This window comes from Malaya genurostris, chromosome 3 (genome assembly GCF_030247185.1).
Source record: "Malaya genurostris strain Urasoe2022 chromosome 3, Malgen_1.1, whole genome shotgun sequence".
Taxonomy (NCBI): Eukaryota; Metazoa; Arthropoda; class Insecta; order Diptera; family Culicidae; genus Malaya; species Malaya genurostris.
Genome location: NC_080572.1, coordinates 209794754 through 209819828, shown reverse-complemented (window position 1 = coordinate 209819828; position 25075 = coordinate 209794754). Strand labels below are relative to the sequence as shown.

The 25075-nt window shown below is 35.5% G+C and overlaps 1 protein-coding gene across 4 annotated transcripts in view; it reads right to left on the bottom strand.

Moving 5' to 3' along the window:
- Positions 1-25075, bottom strand: part of LOC131437529 (sodium/potassium-transporting ATPase subunit beta-1-interacting protein) — a 135789-nt gene that overhangs the window by 40494 nt on the left and 70220 nt on the right. For all 4 annotated transcript variants that reach the window (XM_058606935.1, XM_058606936.1, XM_058606933.1 and 1 more), the window contains exons 2-5: positions 23874-24011; positions 15538-15618; positions 7554-7751; positions 7336-7396 (exon numbers count right to left, since the gene is read on the bottom strand). In XM_058606935.1, the coding sequence (XP_058462918.1) occupies positions 7336-7396; positions 7554-7751; positions 15538-15618; positions 23874-24011 (478 nt within the window). The remainder of the gene's footprint in view (positions 1-7335; positions 7397-7553; positions 7752-15537; positions 15619-23873; positions 24012-25075) is intronic.

Below are 25075 nucleotides of genomic sequence, written 5' to 3'. Positions count from 1 at the left end.
AAACCGAAAAAAGGCAAATCCCTAAATGTAACTCCACCGACTGTACACATTGCACATGTACGGAGCATTGCTCCATTGTATTTCTTCTGTCATGTGAAGAAATGGCTTCTGCGAGGTAGTTCAATGACAGTAGAGTTCTACGAAATAACGAAGGTTTACTCTTTATCGGTGTGTTTCTTCTTTGCTATCTCGAAAGTTCATATAATAATAAAGAGATGATAACAACTTCGCAGTCTTGCAGAAAATAAAAACAGTTCATTCATTCACAAACTGTATAAACAAGTTCACATCTCCAAAACGACTCAACCTTTTTTTGATGAGTTCTACTAATCGGATCAATGCAATTTTACACAAAATCTTCTTTGTTACAAGAGCTTACTAAACAGTATTATAATAATTTTAATTGTATTTATTAACTTATTACAATAATGATTCAACTGTTTAAACAATATTTCTATATTCCTTCCAACAACAAAAAATTGAAAAAGTACAGTTGTATACACTGATTTTTAAACTGAAAACCCTCTTCTTAATCAACCTAGTGGTGTGATAATGTCTTTCTCTTGTCATTTAAATAGTCTCATTATAACATACCTTTTTCATTAAGAACAATTTCATTTATACTGATTCGATCAGTTCACTTAAGCAGGTTTCAGCGCGAACTTGATTCGTAACCTAAAAGTAGTTTTCGGACGAGCCTAGGAATGTGAAAATCGGATTAGCCGACTCCGAGAAAATGGAGCAGAGAAAATTTGCGTTTGGTCGGTTGCGTCACTTATACCATTATATCTTCGGAACGAAAAGTGATAGAAACTTGATCTCCGAACCTAATTCACAACCTAAAAGTAGCTTAAAAACGACCATGAGCTTGTTAAAAACGGTTCTCCCGTCTCCAAGCAAATCTAGCAGCGAGAAAAAAAGCGTTTTGTCGGTTATGTCAATTATACCATTATGTCTCCGGAGTCAGAAGTCACAGGTAATTTGTCTTCGAACTTGATTCACATATCAAGAGTAACTTTCAAACGAGCCTAAGGTTGTTGAAATAGGTTCAGCAATCTCCCAGAAAATTATGCGAATAGAAAAATCTTTGAAAGGTGCACACACACATTAAACGCACATTTGCCTACCTATAACATTAAAGGTATTCGGAGCTCCGATCAGAAATCCGTTTTGCAAAAAATTCATATATATTTCATAGAGTGAAAGGCAAAATGCATATTCTGGAAAATTGGAAATTTCATTAGATCGATGGATATAAAACAAGATATTAATTGTTTGAACGCGCCGGATTCAGTCCAAGTTTAGAAGCGTTCAAACAAGCCTCTTTCGACTTCCATTTCCCATTCAAAATTAGTGTTTCAGTTTAACGAAAACGCTCATTTCATACCGGTACAGCGGTGCTGTGTCGAAAGAAATATTTAATAAACGTTTGCTACAATATATATTTCTAACTTTATTTCAAATTCCATGAAAAATCTGACGAATTTCGCGTTCAAGTATAATTTAAATATCTCAAAAAAATCGCCTCCAGCCAATCGGCATAACATTGCATCTAATTTGAAATTCCATTTGCATTCATGAATTGTAACATTGGCTGTTCTTTATGTTATCTCTATAGAACTTCTACTCAATAGCTATCCTAAAAATGACTTCTGATGAAGAGCAGAACAGAGAGTAGGGGATAGTAAAAAAAAACACAGATGTATATCATGGAGAACGCTGCAGGCAATTTTTATGAATTCATTCGAGGCATAAACATGGTCTCATCATATTAATCTGCATAAAACTGTGATACATGATAACCCAGTTTTCGTGTTCAATATGATAACATTGAACTTTTCGTGTCAAAGTCCACTGTTAAAAGAAAGAAGCTTTTATTTCTTTCACCTTGCCTCGGTTGCACATCGGCAGGTGGTGTAGCGATACAGCCCTCGAAGATACGAAAACAAGTAGACTTTTCACTCAAACTACTTGCGAAACAGGTATAAGACAATGCAACTGGTCATGATTGAAATTGTGTTTTGCCTTTCTCGTATGGAAAGGTTATACAAGGGCTTTAAAATTCAAAAACATCAGGAACCCCGAGAGTTACCGTTTTTTTTTGCAATTTAAGTTGGGTGTTCAGTTTGAAGAGGTAACTTTTCAACCTTAATATACACGATTTGGTTATTAACATTAACACATCATTTGCTTCCACGGCTCTGTAATTTTTCGTAGGAAAAATTGTAAAACTATTTGTACTATATATACCTCATTACACCGTTCGACTTGGTTCTTCGAAAATGTGAGTGTATGTGCTTGATTATGCTACTAACTTTGCTCGAACTTGGTTGGATCAATTTTCACAAAGTTTGAACGGTGTGATGAATCCATTGATTGCGATTGAATTTCGTCTGGGCGCACGATCCTATTTCAGAGTTACAATTGAATGAAAGCGAAGTATACATAACTGATCATCATACTACTCTGAAGTGGAACCCGTATTGAAACCACACAAGTAATTGAATTTCATCCGGATACGATATCTGATTCCGGTGATATTGAATCGATTGGTGCGATCAGTTTCGAATTTTCAGCGTATTTAAAAAAGTAGCAGAGGTTCAGGAACAAAAAAATTTATAAATTAACACCTCTTCAAATTTTTAGAGATTAAACTGCCAATTTTCTCAAATCTAAATGAACGATACGGTATCTCCGAATATAACGATTTTCATCGATTAGGCGTGTTCATCTTATATGGGATAAAATTTTGACCGGAATCGATTTCCAAGCCCAAGAGTCAAACAGTTGTTACTGAAGAAGCGGAAACCCACAAGTTATAAATCTCAAGATATTCTATGAACTGAATATTTCACAGGTCATATACGGTATTAGGGGAAAAAGGGAACAATATGAGACTCGCAAGCAAATACTACCTGGTACTACAACTACATAATGATAATCGTAAACATTTCATTTTCTTCAAACAAAATAGCTTTGGTATCCGTGTTAAGAGCAAGAAGAGGTTTCTACTTTGGGTGTGACATAAAAAACCATTTCGTGCGACTAAAAACATTGGGGTTCTTGCAAAAGATTGGAAATGGGTGGAAATACGTGTTGAATCCGCAGGATGTCGAAACGTAATGTTGAATGCCCGAAGTGTAGTAGGGTCGGCATAAAAATAATTCATTTTTGAATTGTCTTGTCGCTGCTGACGTAAAGTTTTGATTGATTTTGGTATTTCCAAATGTAACATAATATACCCCAACTTCGTTGAGCTTGCTGACTCGACAGTAAGCGATTGAACTGTGCGGACAAATATGGAAAACGATGCAGTAATTTATGTTCACGACAATGCCTTCCTCATATTACTGATATGTTCATAAATATTACCAAGGAATTCTTGAAAAAAAAATCATTTTATTTTTGATTAAAAACAAACACCGAGAACATGTAGCCGAAATAGGTTCGTTTGGCCAGAAACCAAATAGAATACAATTTGTAACCGGTTTTGCCCCAAATTTGAAAGAATTTTTCCGTTTTTCTGCATCGTCGCTCTAAATGATGGTTTGTAATTTTAAAACACACTTCACTCTGTAATTTCGGAATCGGAAGTCGGATTCGGATACAATTCAATAGCCGCTCCGTAGAACCTTTAATTTGAATATTCGGTACTTCCTGAACCGATATAACCAGTTGTACGACATGACATAATCACAAATAATTAAAAACTAAAGTTTTTTAAAATGTTTGGTATCAAAGAAGAAAACTCATGACGCCTTTCTCGTACCTGTGTAAGTATAAAAGGTTAACCCTTGTAGGAAGTAAAGCAAGTGCATAATTCCGGTTGGTTCAGGTCCAGAGCTCAGTTCCAGCTCCAGTATCAAGAATTCAGTTCAGTATTAAATCAATTGCGGTTCGTTCGCGGTGCCAGTTTCCCTTCAAAGAAGATCGATTGCGTCATCCTGCTACTGGTCATTTGCATTGGAGCCAAATACAACGAAAAGTGGACAACAATAGGAAACTTTATGCGAAATTAGCCCTTCTAATGGCTACAAATGTTATCTTAAGTAATATAAGGATTGCTTCTTTGCAAATCAGAGATAAAAATCATCAGTTTAGTTCAAATCTAGAATAATTTGATTGCCTTTGTGCACTTTTCGCAGTGCAAAATTCGCACCAAACGAGTGTGAATAGAGTCAGCATTTGGCTGCTTCGCCTACGATAAACATGCGTCGAACAGTGATTAATATCGTAGGGAATTCCACAATTTGGCCCTTCTGAATGCCACAAATGAATCCCGTACAGAATTTTGATAGTTTGTTTCCCTGAAATATGCAAATCGACATCCAAATTCTATATGCTGCTATTTTTTACTCTCATTTGTTCTGCGTTATTTAATTGTGCGGTAGAAAATGTTTGTCGCAAATGTGTCAATCTTTAGTATGATTACACCGTTACAATTCTGGAATCGAAATTTACACAATCAACTAGAACGACGATCATCATTTTCATTTGTATTCACGTCCTCTGGTTATGTTTGTGACATTAATCACCCACCTTTTTTGGCCATCAACTAACAAAACATACACAATATAAGAATTATATGGCTAGTTTAGAAAACTTCATTCGTTTTTGCGTCACATGTATATATAAATTGTCCCGGATTGGCGGTTCAATGCATAGGGTACTGGTCCTAAAAGCAAGATGTTGTATGTTTAAGTCCCGATCTATCACCTGTTATTCCTGAACCGGAAGTTGTATCAATATGAAATTCAATAGCGTTCCATGGGATTGTAAGGTCACATCTATTTGAATTTAAGCATGTTAAAATCGATTCCATCATCGCTGAGAAAACTGTTTGCGTATTATTTGCAATTTTTACACATATCACCTTTTAAATCCGGAACCAGAGGTTATATTTGGATTAAATTCAAAAGCGTTATATGGAAAAGTAAGATCTTTCCTATAAATATAAGTTCGAAAAATCGATTCAGCACTCTTCGATAAAACCAAGTGTATATTTTTTCACATACATTCGCATACACACACATACACTTCAATGGTTTACATACTCCGCGTTTCGTGAAATAAAAAATTAGTTTCGATTTTGTTATAAAAAAGTATCTACTAGAAGTTGATATAGTTGACGATTATTCTCTAATTTGATATTTTATATATTGTGTCATAACGAACAACAAAATTTTGATCATTTTTTTAGTATAAAAAAATGTTATTAATTCACCTAGCAGTAAGATGCTAGCTTTCTCATCATTCCGCATTTGAATATTTTTGCATAAATATTTAATTGTGTCGATCGTTTTCAATTAAACTATAAAAATGTCAATAGAAAATTTTATTAAAGTCTTTTATTTTTTTTTCTCTTTTTTTTTGTGCTTTTACGGACTACTCAGGCCAAGGGTAAACATAATTTTATGTTATCAAAATCAAAATGTTTCATCAGCAGAAATCACGCGAATTCTTCATATTTCATAGGTATCTGGTGTGATTAGTAAAGGAACATTTTTTACACTTTCCGAAAGATTTTGTGGGCACTATGCATATTATCCAAAATTAAGTAATACAGCCACATCTAATTTCTGTTTTTACACGTGAAAGACAATCCAAATAACATTCGGGAAAAATGAATTCGTGTTCTAAAAACTAAACCTTGCAAAAAATGGTGTATTTTCGGGAGAAAAATGCACGGTTTCTGAAAATAACACGGATTGGCATTTGTTTTTTTATACGAATACGAATCATCAATTATGATTATTGATTAGGTCACTTATGATGTTTACTTGAAGAAACGTGTAAAAAACGTGCGTGTAAAAACCAAAAAATTTCGTATTCGAACTATTGTGCAATCAAAACACAAATCGTGCTAAAATCGAAATGTGCCAAAATGCAATGACAAAAAGTGTCGAACATAGTCAACTACTTAGAACATATGGGATATGAAGGAAACGTCGCTTACACAAAAATATTGACATTTCTAAAAAAATAGACGGATTTTAACAATCAATGGCTTGTTGGATAGGTCATGTATCTTAAGTTTTAAAATATATTTTGATTTAAAGGTTAATCGTGATAGCTATTGTCGAAAAACTAATAATAAAGTTTCTTGGTTGTATTTTTTTTGTGCAAGAAGTACTAAAATTACGCTTTTTTATCGAGCAGTCTTCGAAGTTTATTCTGTAAGACATTTGTTTTGTCTCAGTTAATTGATAAAAATTGTTCTGTTAACAGGCCCAAATTAGTTTATAAAACCAAACCGTAAAATTCAATCTTTCAGTTCTTTACTTAGTTTGTTGTTTCCTAGTGCAAAAGAGTTGATATTATGTTATGACTACAAGAGTCTTAGAAATAGACAAGCATGACAACTCAAAAACCCGAGAAATCCTTCCTTTCAATACTGTTTTTATTCCTCATATTTTGGACAGACACGTATTTCTTATACTTTCTGTAAACATCTTCAGTTAATATTCTGATTCAGATACTGAAAAATCCTACAAGTAATAGATGAGATTCGTATTTGTGCAGTAAAATAATAGTTTTAACATTTATAACTCGATAGGAATGAATTAACAAGTGTATATTCAACTAAAAATGCTTAAAAGTAATGCTGTAAGAACCGTTAGACATTTGACGCATTCTTTTTGTATTGAAAAGTCAAATGACCACGGTTTTCCACCAATTATCCGAAATTAGTGTAGCACGTGTTATACGGGTGATATCATTTGTGTTGGTGAATAATGTTACATGATTATCAAAATAAAAAGTATGCAAATCACCACAGAAAATTAATTCCTCAAGAGCAAACGCCCACCGGAGGCCTTCATATGCTTGCATATGTAACTCTCAGAGTCGTCGCATGAAGAAACAACACGATACATAATTTAATAAGCTGAGGGCAAAATTATTTTAGCTACTCAATGTTTGTCGCTGGTACCAATTTATAAACCCTGCCGGCGCTACTTTTACGGTGTTAATGGATTACAATGATATGACTTGGTAAAAGGATTCAAGTTTATGGTAGATAGTTGAATTTGACAAGGAAATAAATAACCGAAATTAAATAACAGAAACTCCACATTATTACTACAAAACTCGAGGTTGGTGAGTAAAATAGCACCAATAAATGTTAGTAATTAGTTCGAATGTTCCTAGCCTAGAGACGAGTTAGTGAATGAAATTGAGCGAAAATTTGTAACCGAATAAACCGAAAGAAATGCTAAAAAGAAATGGTTTGGGATGTGCTCTATAGGTGGAGGAAGATTTGGGGATTGTAAATAAAAACGAGTTGGCTAAATTGAATGGAGAACATTTTGAGAAAGCATGCATTCGGCCACTTACAGCTATCGTCCTCGTCTAGATACGTATGTCCCAAACAGATGGCTCCAAAGAAACCAAGTACCTGAAACGAACAAAATACTATGATGAGCAAGCTTATCTTCACTTCTTTTCACAATCTCTGACAGTGGAAGTTTGCATTTTTTTTGTGTTTCTTGATACATTGTAGCTATTTGCTATTCTGAGTTTTTTTTAAGACATATAAAAACAAATTGACTTACCGCTAGTGCACATTGTACGCTGGAATGGACAATCTCCACAATGTGGTAGTCCAGAAGACAACCGTCGACCCGTTCCGGTCGGACTGGCCGGTATGGGTCCTCCGAAGTGATGTTCATCGGATAAGTTGGCTTGCAGCCATAGCCGTTCACCTCGAACCATGACACACTTCCGGTGCCCAAATTTAATAAGTCGCTATCCTGTAAAAGTCAATGACAAAATTGTTAATACAGCTTCTTATTATTTTGGTTGTAAGTCAAATGACAATATGTTTAAAAATATTCGTAATTTGCAATACACATTGCAATGTTCAAACGCTTCTAATTAGCGTAGCCAAACAATTGAAATATTCAACCCAGATTGTGGAACACTACAATACCATAATCAATAAAGCTAATAGCATGCTGGGCTTTATTAAACGCTTCAGTCATAACTTTCAGGACCCATACACAATTAAATTATTATACACTACATATGTCAGACCTATTTTGGAATATTGCAGCCTAGTATGGAATCCATACAATATTATTCACGAAGAACGCATCGAATCTATTCAAAAACAATTTCTTTTATATGCACTTCGTAAATTAAACTGGACAGCATTTCCTCTACCATCATATGAAGCACGCTGCATGCTCATCAATATACAAACACTTATAGAACGCCGCGACTTTGCAATGCTTTATTTTATCAGCGACATTATTTCTCAACGCATTCAATCAGCTCCATTATTATCGCAATTAAATTTTTATATACCTAGCCGTCAATTACGTTCCAGGAAATTATTTTTAGAAAAACAAGCTACAACAAATTATGCAAAATACAGTCCAGTCAATCGAATAATGCGCCATTACAATCAATACTGCGAACATCTTGACCTTACTATGTCTAAAAATCAAATCAAATCTCAGCTTTGTCGTAGAAATAATGCGTAGTATGTAAGTGAACATTGTAAATATGTAATTTATATGTAGTCTACATTTGCTTGACGAAATAAATAAATAAATAAATAAAAATGTAAAGCACAATAGGTTCAGTTCACCAGAATCAGCAACGCACTTCGATGCTACAAACAAGACGAGATAGTTATGTGTTGTATACTGGAATACTCGGCAAAATGTGTTTACTACACGAAAACATGTGCTGTGCGATTTTCGAGCAGACCCCCGACGCAGTAAAAAAAAATCATCAAAAATCATTCTGGCATTGGGCCAAAACAATCAGACTCGTGGTGTTGAACTTACGGAATATCTGCATCAGTCCAAAATTGGCGATTGATGTTGGGTGTTTGGCAGAAAGCTCAAACCGCAAACCAATTAATGCGTGTATCTTTGAGTTTTGGTGGAACCATTCCACGCCCATTAGTTCAATCGAAATAAACAACAATTTTTTTTCATAAATACGTTTATTCCATAAGTTTTTCTTCGCCGTGGCATCCACAATACATAGTACTCTAAATCTAATACATTTCGAATATTATATTAGTATGTTGGTATTCATTAGTTAATCTAAACACTGTTTTTATCAAGCATAAATTTCATTTACCAAGTTAAATTACAGCTAATCTTAAGTAACGCTTGCCTAATAACTAGACATATGGGATCAGCTCTATCTCGGAAAGGTTTAATTGAAATAAAAGAGTTGAGCAGTCAAAATAAATATTTCATTTGCACTTTCAAAAACAAAAAATGAACAGTCTTATTTTTTTCATTCACCTAAACAATAGTTTAGGCACATATCTAACCTCGCTATGTTTGATGCAGGCATCGAATCTTTAGTTCATATCTGAAGTTCAATTCGCTGTGAAGGAGATAAGATTCAAGTTTCAAGAGTGTCGGTCCCAAGCCCAGAAACGTACACAGTGTTGAACTAAAGACTGTCCCAGAAAGTATGGACGCATTTTTATTTCGCTGTAAATAATTCACAAGTGTTAGATATTGAAAATTTTTTCGATATACTGATAATATTAGACTACAACAACAGAATATTATTCTCAACAAGGATGGCTTTTATCGTATCAAAGAATGCTCGCTCGCAACTCTTCCACGATTAAATCAGTGCCATCAAAGAGAATCGGAAATCATCGCAACAACAAAAAAACCGGCATGGTACATTTAACATAGAATAGACACTAGTGCGAGAGCGAATTTCTCTCGGTGAACCGTCTGAGAATCAACGGCTAGCACGCTGCTGTGGGGATTCTCTCTGAAGCAACAAACGGTTGCTTATTCTCGTTTCGCGATCCGATTCTGTATGGGCAGTGGATAATTACGATAGAATCATTTTATTATTGCCGCTTATTCTAACTATGTGCTTATAACCTTTGTATAATTTGTATCTATGAAAATGTATGTGAATGCTCCACACAAGGGTTTTTAAATATTGCAACCTAGTATGAGAATCATCAAGTCGAATCATCGATTCGATTTTCTGCGAGAATTGTCAACTTGCGATTCTCTCTTGGTAAATTCCACACAGTGGCGATCATTATCAGACTGTAAATTTTTTTAAGGGTCGTGAAATACTCAGAGTATGAAGTGGAGCGAAGAAATGTAGAAAAATTCTCTCGAGGTTCATGCATTGAGAGACTTGAATTCTTGTAGCATCTTCTACCGGATTGAAAATGTTGTATACAATATAGATAAAAATCGAGCAGCTTCTGTCAAATTTTCAGCAATCACCAACACTGATTCTCAACATTTGCTACTTAGCCATTGTAGACTAGCTGGCGCACCTACTTGCGAACGTTCCTCATTAAATTCCGTACAGACTTCTTGGCGACAAGTTTTGACACTTTTTTTCAATCTTTTTCGAACTGTTGAATGGTTTCGGCTGCCGAGACATGTTTAATAAGATGTGCCTTCGTTAATGCCCAAAATTCCTCAATTGGTCGAAGTTGTGGGCAATTTGGTGGATTCATGTCTTTTGGGACGAAAGTGACATTTTTGGTAGCATACCATTCTACCGTTGATTTCGAGTAGTGGCAAGAAGCAAGATCTGGCCAGAAGACAACAGGATCCTTGTGGCTTCGAATCATGGGTAGAAGTCGTTTTTGTAAACATTCCTTGACGTATATTTCGCTGTTCATTGAAGCAGTGGTGATGAAGGATTTCGAAATCTTAGCGCAGCCGAATGGGTCATTTCGCCGAAAGTTGTTTCGCCGAAAGGGTTATTTCGCCGAAAGGGTTATTTCGCCGAAAAAGCCACTTCGCCGAAAGGGTAATTTTTTTTTTAGGGTCAAAAATATTTTTTTGTACTAAATCTCCGCATGTGGCGCAGCCACATAACCGAAACCAAGATGTCGGAAGCGGCGGCCTCTTGCATACAAACCTGTAACCCCCTCGTTTGCCCGGTCTACTCAAAGCTGTTTTTTTTTTACTTCAGTTAGGTCCGAACGAGCGGTAGCGAGGTCGGATAGCATACGAACAAAACGATGTGGCGAAGCTGCATTATATATTTTTCCATCTGCACTCAGTTATCGGAAAATTCCGCAAACAATTGCCTGATAGCTACACTAATAAAGTCAACAAGTTATTTTGGGAATTCCGTTCTGAGGATCTTTATTAAACCTACAAAAATTATTCAAGTCTCTGGATCGTATCAGAAGTACGATTGTAGGTCAACAAAATGGGAGTAAACATAATCATTTTTTATTTGTCTTCTTTTATCAATTCCAATTACGATATTAAGACTAATGATGAATTCGACAAAATTACCCTTTTGGCGAAATGGCTTTCGGCGAAATGACCCTTTCGGCGGAATGACCCTTTCGGCGAAATGGCTTTCGGCGAAATGACTCTTTCGCCGAAATGGCATTCGGCGAAATGACTCTTTCGGCGAAATGGCATTCGGCGAAATGATCCTGATCCCTCCTGAACGTCTCTACTTGGAAATTTGTATTAGCTTTCTGTAAGTGTATATGAAAAACATATTGTTTTTGATTTCACTTATATTTTCACGAGATAACAAAATCTTTTTTTTCCATCCAATTTATATATTTCTCAGCTCCTTCGAGGTGTTTTGCAAAATCGACAATAAATGACAAGTGTCTCACCGAGTTTCAGAAAAAGCTAATACACTGTTCGAAATCTCGGCTGATCTCAGTATATTTTTGGTTCACTGACAAGTTCAGCATAATATTATGCCGAACTTCGGCAAAACAACGCGCTTTACCGAGATATCCGAATATTCACCCACATTCTTGTTTACGGTCGTGTGCGATACGTTCGAAAGTATATCAAATTCGTTTTACCGGTAACGTTCGAATCAATCACACTTTCAAACATCGTACATGCATAAGAACAACTACTATCCAACTTTAAACCATCAGTTTTGTTACAGACTTAAGTGGTAATCCAAAATGTTTGATATCATTTGTTATTTGACTTGTTTTTTTTCGCTGATTTTGTATCATTATGATTGTTTACGTCCGTTTCGAGTATCCGACGAACACATACTTTCAAACGAATGCGATTCCAAGCATCAAAGAAGTGCTACAAAATTAAAAAATGTCGTACTCAAGATAAATTTTATTCAAGTCAGTAAATAAAATTTTGAAATTAAGCTTCGTGCAAAGTAAAAGCACTGAAAGTAGGAGTACGATCAGTACGCATTTTTTCGGCAATGTTTACGATAGTCTACATATTTATTCCATTGGTAAAATCCTGCATTCAATATAAAATAAAGCATGTTAACCCATGACGTATTTTCCGTAAAGTACCTAATAGATATGGAAAAATTTGACGCGCATAAATTCGAAGGCTCGTCATAAAAAAAAGCATTTTACTATCATTGAAATGCTTTCTAAATATTTTATTTAAAAAGCAAATGTATAAATTGATTGCAAATTACCTTTACATTCGAAGTTGTTGGAAATCGGTTAAACTGTTTTTAATGTTATCGAACGTTTGATTCACAACATTCGACCTTATTCTTAATAACGACGTATTGGTTTTTTCGATTGAATATGGTTCGGTCGAATCCTCGCTACCTTTGATTTTGCTAGCGTTATTGGGAATACGAATGAAATACGATCGAAAAAACGATACGTCGTTATTTAGAATAAGGGTGATTAAACTGACGAATCCAAACCACGGCATTTTCTCTATTCGTCTGTAAACGAGAATGGAACTTTTCGTTTGTACGAATGATGTTCGAATACACGTACGTTCGAAACTAAACTGGCACACAATCTAGCGTTTCGCCTATGGTTAATCACAAGAATTGGAGTGATTTCACCATAGCTTAGCATTTATTTGAAGAAGTTTACTGATATTCAAATATTATGTGACAAGAGTCGGGTTAGAATTCATTCGAGTGAAAACAAGAATGGCTTATTCGTTCGAAAGTATCCGTTCGTCGTATGGTCGATACGAACGTAAACAAGAATGAGGGTGATTACTTTAACGGATTTCAGAAAAGAACATGTGGATTTGCAAGACAAATGCAGTTGTGGAGAGAGATCAACACTTTTCTTTGTGTTCATCGGTCCCGTGAAGGTCTGACCTCGCTTACCTAGCTGCTACTACAGCCGAGATATCATCGAATGGTATAAGTGGAATGAATCGATGGTGATTGAGAAATTTTTGAATCCACCCAATTGTCCAAATTTTCGTTCAATCTAAAAATATACGGAAATTGTTAAGTGTAAACAGAAGAACTTTGGAAAAATATTCGAAACAGATGACTGATAAGGTTGACAGTACAACTGTGCAAAAAATGATGGAAGGTATTCCAGGTAAAGCTCGATAATTCATCTGAAAAGCCGATCTTTTTTTTTAATTTTCTCATAAAGTTAAATGAAAACCCTGCCAAACACCCTTAGCGTTTTTGTATGTTTCCTACTGTTGGAGAAAAACCCATATTATGTCGGCAAATTTCAAGTGGAGCAGTTTAAAAAATGAGCCAAAATATAATGCTATAACTTTCAAACGAGTTCAAAATGAAAAAAATATCTCTTCCGTTTGGGTAATTTTGGTTAAAAATTTTTTCTAATTAGGTAAAACCATAAAGAATTTCATAAATTTCAGTTCACCAAAAGAGGCTACAGACTTTAAGTTCGGAGACGATGTTTCGCGTTCATTGATCAATGGAAGCCGTGATTTTAAATTTCGGCATGATAAAAATATCATCGCAATTAAAAAATAACAAGAAAATTTGACAATCTAAACTGGAAGTTTTTATATCATTTCATCGCACCGAAAATATTTCTCAAATTTCGATGTACTTTTCACTAAATCTGAAAGAGCCTCCCCTCTTGCTTTAGGGTGCGGATCATTTCGCCGAAAACCATTCCGCCGAAAGGAACATTTCACCGAAAGGAACATTTCGCCGAAAATGATAATTTCGAATGCATCACATTATTTGTTTTTTGTCTCCTTGATAATTGATGTGGCGCAACCACATAACCGAAGCCAAGATGGCGACGCTAGCTGAGTTGGTCGTCGACCCGCATACAAACCTGTAATTATATCGTTTGCTCGGTCTGAGTAGAGTAGTAGAGCTTTCTTTGCTTTAGTTAGGTCCGAACGAACGGTAGCAAGGTCGGACAGCACACGAACAAAAAAGATGTGGCGAAACCGCATTAGATATTTTTCATTTGCACTCAGTATGGAAATGAATTTATTTGTTATTTTATATATGAGATATATCAAAGGTACGAGTGTAGGTCAACAAAACGGGCGTTTACGCTATCATCTTTTATTTGTCTTTATTTTAAGTCAATTATAATTTCAATATTGAGAAAACTGGAGGACTCGACGAAATAGCTTTCAGCGAAATCGCATTCGAAAAAATAGCTCATTCAGCGAAATGTCACTCGGTGAAATGATCCTTTCGGTGAAATGATCCTTTCGGTGAAATGGCTTTCGGTGAAACGGCTTCCGGCGAAATGACCCTGACACCTTGCTTTGCATTGCTCTATAATTAAGCGGGGTTACACCGGAAATCACGATTCTTATCTTGAATTTAATTTCTGTATGTTTATAATTTGGCTAAAATTAACAGATGTTTTAAAATTGTTGATTTTTCAAATGATTTTCGGCGCAATTTTTATTAAAGCAAAATTTCAAATGAGAACAATGCAAATCGATTTTTTGCCAAATGCTGCCGTTCCCAAGATACAGTGGTAATGAATTCAATAGCAACTAGAAATAATTTTGTTCTTATGAATTTTAGATTAAATTAGATTAAATACCGTTCATTTTACCTCGGTTTTGACTTAAATAGTCGTTCACTGGGGTTATGAATTTTTAGTTCCTAAGAATAGACATTATTCCATGCACATACACAGATAGTATGTCAGCCTGAGCTTCAAAATATTGTCAGATATTCAAAATATTCAATAAACTTTCCAGATAACGTATTAACCACAAAAAGTTTTTTTTCGGAAAAAAATATGAAAGCATGGTTAAAGAAGTTTTCATCTCTATGTTTTGGCAATATACGGTAAATCTAGATTACCAGCAGTGGATCGACAACAGACATACAATCTTTAAGTTACGTTTATACACCATCAAAAACATTTTCTTCCTTACAATCATTCGAAAAACTAATACAGTCAATATTCCAATCTATAGTTTGCTCATTCAATCGCGCATGTAACGATGTTTTCTCTGAGCTTATCTAACTTTGCCTCTTTTCATCAGCATCGTATATGTCGCACATCACCATTTTACGACGGACATACGAAAGTACGAAACTTCTGCTAAGAATTAGAGCAAAGATTTTAATTGGATTTTGCAGATAGAACAAGTGAGCCAGTGCGGACGGATGGAATTGAACGGTAGTTCACTTCCAACAGGGGAAATTGGTTGGATTCACAGAACGAGTGCGAGACAAATTAAGTGAAAAGCTAATTGTGCACTTTCATAAATTATGATGACATTTGTGTGTCTACGCCTCGGCACATTCGGAGAGAAGAATTTCTTGAGACGCATTATTCTAGCTATGCTTGTTGTTTTCTGTCAGCAGCTTGGCTATACTTACCCTATCTAAGATTCCTGCGTTTAAATAAAAGCATATTAAAAATACATTCCATCCTATCCATAGAAGATTCCATAGCGAGTACTGTAAAATAAAGAAAGGAAGAGTATTAGAAGATACAATACGATTGCTGTTATTTTCATTTATTAAAAAACTAGGACGAGTTACATTGAACGGCTTCGAACAATTTGAGCAATTTATTTTATCCCGGTCTATTTATAGCTTGTTTCTCTTTAACTCCTTTTTTCATTGAGTTCGTCTTCATACTATTAACCTCACTATCAGACAACATAGTACATCAAAAACATGCACCGTGACAGGTACAATTTTGCTATGGTTCGGAATTTATAAGTTGAAATAACCATTCCATGTCAGTATAATGCTACCTATGAATGTAGAAGAAAATTCAGTTTAAGCAATACTTGTTCAAACCACCAATCTAAGAATGCCACGAAGAAATCAGTTCTATAATGAAACATTCTACAGACGCCCACATTTCAAGTCAACTACTGCGAGACAGTAAAGTTATATGCTGCTACGACTACCAGCAGTGTAAGTAAACACCACCTGTTCTTAGAAGTGGTGAGCTGTTATTATCAAGTCAAACGTCCTAATTAAATCGCCTACTGTCGTTTTTCCACAACTTGTCTTCATATGCCAACCACGTATTTATTCTGCTAGAAATATGATGGGTTATTCGGAACATTTCATGATGAGGGTTCTTCAACCACATGACATGAACTGAATCTGGAGACCTATCGGGCGTTTTAAATAGATACGTAGAATCTGTCGGTTTGATAACGTCAGGAAAACAGATAACTGTGAAAAAGGAAGGACGTGAATGACGGTTTCAGGATGGAATGAATAAACCTCCACTAAAGAAAAATATCCCACGCAGTTTGTCGTGTAAGAATAAACCGTTATTCAAAAATTAAAAAAAAAACATGGGATTGTCGAAAATTAGAATGAAATGTAGACCCAAAAATAGTGAACAAAATTTTAACCGTGTGAGTTAAACGAATCGTCACACAAAGAATAACAGGCAAAACCGACACATAGAATCCAGGAAAATTTTCAGTGATTGAGTGCAGTGGATTTACCACACGTTTTGTTGGCTTGTAAATCAGACTTTTATTGATTCGTAAAATTTTTTTTAATATTTCACATTTTGAATATATCCTAATTCAATCTTTATTGTTATTGATTACTGTGCGGTAAAATTTCATTTACAATCGAATAATATCAGATGAAAATAAAATTTATGGCCACTGACCGTCTGCACATCGATAAAATTCATTTGACATTTGCTGCCATATTCAAATGAAGCTCCCAAAATTCATCGTCAGTCGAATAATCATACCTAGTAATTTGAAGTTTTGCTTGCTCAGTTTCAAGTGCAAAGTAGTCAAGCTGCTTCATTGTCTTCGCTGTTGGTAGTGAGCAAGTTCAAATGCATAGACTTTTAAAAGGAGTAAAGTATCAAACATGAAGGTGGAAACTATTAATTAATGTTTATTCTGTAATTGATGTTGCAGCTCTCTGGTTTGTCTTCCATCTACTATCTTGAACCAATTCGAATGTTTACATAAACCTCATTTGAAGGCCGCTCTCACACTATTGAATGAGATATTTTGTGACTTCAAGAGATCAACTGGCGGTGGTTAAAATGAGCTTTGATTTGAAGAGAATCGATTGAAGAACTGAATGCTGCCGGTTCGGTACGTCAGCGAACGTTGTGTGTGTCAAAGTGTGAAGTTTAGTGCAGTAGAGAGATCGTCAGTGTGTTTCACATTCGGTTTCAATTGAATTGAATGAAGTTTCACTGCACTGACTATTACACTAGAATTATGAACCTTGCGTATTTTTCCGAATGTCATTTTGCCGAAAGCCATTTCGTCGAAAATGCTGTTTCGCCGAAAGTCGTTTCATCGAATAGGTCATTTCGCCGAAAGTCGTTTCGCCGTGGGAACTTCGTTTTGAGGTTCATGAATCAATCTTTATTCAAGAGTACAAGAATTAATTTTTATTCAAGAAGTACAATTGTAGATTAACAAAACGGGCGTTAACGCTATCATCTTTCATTTGTCTTTATTTTAAATCAATTCCAATTACGATATTAAGACAATTGCAAGATTCGACGAAATGGCTTTCGGAGAAATGGCATTCGTTAAAATGTCATTCGGTGAAATGACCCTTCCGGTAAAATGACCCTTTCGGTGGAATGGCTTTCGGCGAAATCACCCTGATCCCAGTTTCCGTATTATTCCAGTAATAACCAATATACGAAAGTGGATATGACTATTGAGTGCGGTATGTACTCGTAGTACTATTCACAGAAAATTGACATACTGTGATAAGATCTGTAGAATAACTTGAATATCCAAAACCTTCTCGGAAAAGGCCTTAAGGCCTACCAATGTAACCAGGTGGTTTTTAGATGGATCATCTAAAAACCACCTGAAGTTCAGACCTTGAGATCTACCAGTGTAGTGAAGTGCATTAACTAACTTATCATTCTCGGTCCATACTCGTGATGCCACATGCAATCAATAGGACAATTGTAATTGCTCTAGGCCATCCAAAAACTACCTGGAGTTGTAGCTCTACGACTATAAACAGCATTGAAAAATTACACATAAACTGCTGAATGTTCGTGTAGATTTGTTCTCACTGAAGTTCTTAGACGACAAGGAATGTACCGAAATAAGATCAAAACACACAAGTAAGCAGTATGGAGCACTACGACTATGAGCAGCATTGAAAAACTATACAAAAACTGATGAATGTTCGTGTAGATCTTAAGACTTGTTTTCACCGAAGTTCTTGGACAACTAGGAACCTACCTAAAACAGCTATAAATAGACAAGTAAGCTATGTGTAGCTCTAAAAGTATGAACAACAAACAAAAAAGGCATTAGCCGTTGCAATTCTAACTGTGACACAGTGTAGTCCCTAAGGACAGTATTCCAAGTAGTTCTTGGATATTGGAACATCTCTTAAGCATTTCCATAGTCGCAGAACATACTCAGAGGCAAAATCATCGGACATAGTAGTATTGTTCATGTTATTTACAAGAAAATCAAACGAAATTTGAAAAACCTTTTTTGACGCGAGAAATTTAAAATATCGCGATGTTTTATTTAATTTACGCACCACCGGCTCTGCGCGTAAATTGAGGTTCCAGTGTATATGTAATGCTAACAACGTACATGCCTTAGCTCAGTAGCAAGCATAGATTCTCCTTCTGAAGAACGATTAAAGACACATAATATTCAAGTATTGTCGGTATCTTCGTCAGTACCAAATAGTTGTTCACCACGCCCTTCCCGCCGATGAGATGAAATTTACGTAAAAGTATTCACTTGACATGCATGAGAGAACACTGTGCAATGAACCACAAGCACAATACTATGTACAAGCCATCGTGTGTTCCCGTCGATATTACGTTATAGTTTCTGACATGACCAATCGTTAGTTATCAAATTTGAAGTCAGAATCGTTAGTTTCAAAATTTAAAGTTGTTATTTTATCGTTCATTCAAACCAATAATCAAGCATCGCATTGTACATTGTAGATAGTACAGAATCAGAATTTGGTATTAATCGACATATACCCGGAAAATACGGTAAAGACTGTCCCAGAAAGTATGGACGCAACCAAAAACCGCTGCCATTTCGCAATGGTTCAGAATCTGTCAAATTTTTATGGCTGCGTCCTGTTGTTTACACTCTTCTCTAACCACTTGTGCATTTGTTTATTCGTTTTCATTAGTTTGGTTCGAAATGTTTGGACATTCAGCAAAACAAAAATTGTGTATAAATGGTGCACAGAACGCGGATTGTCACTGAGAAAGATAGCAAAAATGGAAGGAGTAAGTGAAAAAGTCGTGTGAAATGCAATCAGGAAATTCGGTGAGGATAACACCTTTGATGATAAACCGAAAACGGGTCGACAAAAAAGGTCCTGCTAACCCTCAGTTGGATAAACGTATACTGAAGGCGTTCGAGCAAAAGAAGAAGGTTTCAGTTCGGGATGTGGCCAAAAAAGGGGGAGCTTCGAAGTCAAATGTTCTTCGTGCTAAAGAACGTTCGAATCTTCGAACCTATAAGAACCAAAACGTAGTCCGAAACAAGAAGCATCGATCAGGCCGAGGGTTCGAAAACTGTACAATACGATTCTTGCTGGAAATTTGAACTGCATAATCATGGACGATGAAACCTATGTGAAACTCGATTACAAATCCTTGCCGGGACCACAATATTATACGGTGCGAGAAGGGCAAGTGTTAAACCAGTCCGAGACATCGATTGAAGTCGAAAAATTTGACATGAATCCACCAAATTGCCCACCACTTCGACCAATTGAGGAATTTTGGGCATTAACGAAGGCACATCTTAGGAAACATAGGAAATTAGGTCTCGGCAGTCTAAACCATTCAACAGTTCGAAAAAGATTGGAAAAAAGTGTCAAAACTTGTCGCCAAGAAATCTGTACAGAATTTAATGAGGACCGTTCGCAAGAAAGTGTGCCAGCTAGTCTACAATGGCTTAGTAGCAAATGTTGAGAATAATATTCTGTTGTTGTAGTCTAATATTATGAGTATATCGAATAAAATTTGAATATCTAGCATATGTGAATTATTTACAGCGAAATCAAAGTGCGTCCATACTTTCTGGGACAATCTTTATAAGAAAATGGTTTGTTATGTACTACTTATTTCTAGGCGACGAAAGCAGTCAAGATGTCAATTAGATTGTGGATTTATAATAAGTAAAATCGAGGAGAAATATATTTCTTTAATAAGACATTAAAAATATGTATGATTATAATAGACAACAGATCCATGGAAATGGCAGAAATCCGTGAATATGCGTCAGTGTTGGGAATATTCACATAAAATTTCCATTTATGAACGATGGTGGAAGTTCGCAGAAAAGTTTTTGTTTGATAAAATACAGTAAATTGTATGCTCTAAAATCAGAATGGTTATTTCAGATTTGTGTTTTGTTTCTATATAATAAATAATTCTAAAAATCATATTATTATTATTATTTCGAGTAGTTTCGGAGCGAGACAAGCAAGTTTTAAAACTGATGTCATCCTAACATTAGCTTTAGAATCCTAGAAAGTGTCATGCAAGTTATTGTCTATTGTTCAAATTTGAACATGCTGAGTGAGTTTAAAAATTGTATTTTTAATGTCATCGTGATCGGTCTTATCTTGTATACAACCCTGTAGTTTTTTCTATCCGCTCAATTGGGGCTCGGATATGGCTGAACCGATTTCCACAATCTTAGGCACGTTTTAAGGTTACTGTTGAGATCGAGATCGAAGATCGCATGACAGACACCGGTGATATAATGGTATAAGTGACGTATCCGACAGTGACATGACTGAGCGCAAGTAAGTTCAAAGAAATTTATCTCCGAAAGCACTCGAAGTTCGAATTTGAAACATTACTATTACTATTTAAACAATAATTAACCTTAAGTCAGTTTTCAAAATCAATATTGATCGTCAGTTTGAAATACGGTTCTACAAAAAAAAATAATGTCTTTATTCACCAAATGGTGTAATGATGCCTTCCACCGTTTATAGAAAAAATTCAAGTGAGTTTGTAATTTTTGACCACTGTTTCCGATACCTTCAGAATTGGCAACCGGAGACCGTTATAGACCAAAGTTTGGACACCAACTAACAATACCTACAAATTGAAACAATTTGTGCATTCCATTTACGAATTTCTCACCACTATTGAGCCAGTTAAGAAATTTTGTTTTACCTTTACTTTTGGAACCGATATCCGGCAACCGTTATATCCAAAAGTAAAAAAAAGTTTTGGCTATCCACAAACAAATACCGCAAAGGGGGACATATTCAAAACCAGTTTCGAATATTTCGTACCCTTTTCGAGTTGCCACGTAAACGTATGACCACTTTGAATAATTTGTTTAGTCCATTTCGCGAATATAGATGAACTATAGCCCGCAAACTTATTCGCGCCCTCTCATTCGGCTACTAAAGCAAGGTATTGATAATTCAACAAGCAGTTTATACCGCTCTGTTGGGCAAGCGTCATCACTGACATGACAAGGTATGAATGTATAACCTGTGAGCACTTGGTTATTTCACCATTTGACGACCTCGGCGTCTACTTATCATGAGTTTTTAAAAATAATAACATATGGTTATGGTTTTTGAAAACGGATAGATAAACCAAAAGTTGCCAAATTAGATTTGAGAATGACAGGAAACACTGGAATTTTTTACGCGTTACGCGGCTTTTTTTACGCGAATTTCCGAAGTTACGGGGTTTTTCTTACGCGGATTTCCGAAGTTACGCGGTTCTCTTGTACAGTCTGCTGTTATCCCGAAAATTTTTTTGAAGTCAACTCTTTGACACTTTCGATTTATTAAAAAAAAATGTTCAGATTATACCAGATCTGGACTTTTCATGCATTCCTGAGACATTAGGCAACCAAAATTTTTTGTTGCATTTTGCGATTTTTTCTACACGGATTTCCTGAATTTTATTCGAATCCGACTTTCGGTTCCAGAATTACAGGGTGATATGTGCACAAAAACGAAAAAAAGTGCACCAACTTTTCTAACTCACTGGAAATAGTGATTGTATACACAGATAAAAATATTTTGTGAATTTACATTTATTTTCATGCACATATTTGGAGCAGGTAATTGAATGGAAAGTTACATTACAAAACTAAGCGATTTGTAAATATACAGCCTTGTTCAATGAAAAAGTAAATGCATTTCAATGTAATTTTACATCAATCATGGTTTTAAATCAGATTTTCGTTTCAACTGACGTCTGTTTAATAGTACTATTGGTTTACATGTCGTGTAAGTTTCATCTTTTCTTTCTGTGTATACCAAAATGCTATTTTTTCTCAACGATGGCTTGATCGATTCGCACAAACTCAGGCTCAAATGAAAGATCTTATAGTTCCATATTGAATTCCTGAATTTCGTTCGGATCCGCCTTCCGGTTCCGGAATTACAGGGTGAAGATTGTTCAAATATGTATACCGTCACTAAAAGCGGCGAAATAAAAAACGTAAAATTATTTCTAAACTCGCCTCGAAACTATTCCAATCAGTAGTCATTGTCAGTAGACGACCTTACAAATTAATTCTGGCCTTCCTGGTTCCCGATTTTCGATTAACGAATGAAGATTGTAGCCGAAATTGGATCCGAGTTCTTTTTCTTGAACCGACTTCGATTATACCGGTTTCCGGATTCCGATTTCGGAAGCACCTGCAATAGTGGGACTGATTTTGTTTTCTTAGATATGGCCTAAACGATCAGAGTACTGATTACCTCTGTAAATTATACTATTTCATGGACAATCCTTTTTGTTTTTCAAGACTCAAAAGAAATTATTTTGCAGAATACCACATATTTATATATGAGAATATGTGAGATATGAGAAAGGAATCAGTACACCACTAGGTGGATTAAAACAGGTTTTCAAAATGATATCGTATAAATGGCCACCTTTGGCCTTGAGTACCAAATGTACTTTTTTTCTAGTGTTTTCCATCGTTTCGGCCAATGTATCGGTCAATATGGCGGCGATTTCACGTCGTATGTTGACTTTGAATTGAGCTTTGATTCTAGGCTTATCAGTGCTTATACTTTAGATTTCAAACAGCCCCGCAAAAAAGTCTGGTGGCGTCAAATGGGTGATCAACGTTTGTCGACAAGACTCATCCGGGGAACAATGGTCGTAACAAATAGATTGTTAGTCGAATTGAATGTAAAGCTGAACAATTTCAGCGCGTTTTGTTGGTGTGTGCTGTTCCATGGTGAATTTGTCTTGAAATGACGTTTCTAACGCGGTTGATCTGAAAATTCTGTCAAAAATTATTGGGTTGCTCAATGCTTCCACTTTGAATGGCCCACCCTGTAGTATATAAAACATCTTTTAAGTTAAAGAAAAACTTGTTTTAAGTAGGAGGTTTTCAGACCTTTTTGAGCTCGAAAATTTTTTTTTGTGTATGTCGATGCATGATTCTGGCCGATATCGGCCACTTTGGGAATCCCAGATTTTAGCTTATCTAAAATTAGAATGATTGACTAAACAATGACAACGGTGTTGAAGACTATAGGTGGGATACAACTTTTCAAACAATATTTTTTAAACTTTCAAACTTCAATAAAGATAGAATCACAACTTTTTATCGGAAGGTTAGTCATTATCTTACGACATAGGGGATGAAGCCTTTGATTTGGAGTACAAGTCGAATAGGATGTAATTTTAACTATTAGACAGAATTATGAGGGTTTGGTAACAGAACAAGATTTAAGTAAATACTTACCGTTATTAAATATTTTGGACGATATTGATAGGCACCGAAAAATCCAAATATCACAAATATTATATGAAAGAAGTTCACCAGTATCGGTGCCCACATGTACCCGAGGAAGTCGAACACCTGCCGCTCGATGATGAATAACTGAAATGGAAAAGAGAAAGGGGAACACGAAGAAAGACATTAATTATCAAATTATTATACATCTATGTTCAGTATGATGATGACGGAGCTAATGGGTGAAACTTTTCACAGACACAAAGCATTGTTCAGTGCGGAATGAGCTATCACGAGCGGAAGAATCAATTTTGAGTTAATTTAATCGAAAGATGGTTGGTAGCGCACTGCTTCTTACTAACCAGAAGTAATTAACATCTAATGTTGTAAGTGTTCATGTGGCATATGCATATAGAAAACATTTTAAGTTAGGGGTGATATATGCATAAAGTGTTACATAACATATTGGAACTACTCAGACTAGTACTAAAATCAGAATTCGGTACAAAAAAATCGAATTCGCACATTGTGAATGTTTATTTATTTCGTCAAGCAAATGTAGACTACATATAAATTGTTTACAATGTTCACTTACATACTACACATTATTTCTACGACAAAGCTTAGATTTGATTTGATTTTTTGACATAGTAAGGTCAAGATGTTCGCAGTATTGATTGTAATGGCGCATTATTCGATTGACTGGACTGTATTTTGCATAATTTGTTCTAGCTTGTTTTTCTAAAAATAATTTCCTGGAACGTAGTTGGCGGCTAGGTATATAAAAATTTAATTGCGATAATAATGGAGCTGATTGAATGCGTTGAGAAATAATGTCGCTGATAAAATAAAGCATTGCAAAGTCGCGGCGTTCTTTAAGTGTTTGTATATTGATAAGCATGCAGCGTGCTTCATATGATGGTAGAGGAAATGCTGTCCAGTTTAATTTACGAAGTGCATATAAAAGAAATTGTTTTTGAATAGATTCGATGCGTTCTTCGTGAATAATATTGTATGGATTCCATACTAGGCTGCAATATTCCAAAATAGGTCTGACATATGTAGTGTATAATAATTTAATTGTGTATGGATCCTGAAAGTTATGACTGAAGCGTTTAATAAAGCCCAGCATGCTATTAGCTTTATTGATTATGGTATTGTAGTGTTCCACAAAAGTGAGCTTGGAGTCTAAGATTACGCCTAAATCTCTT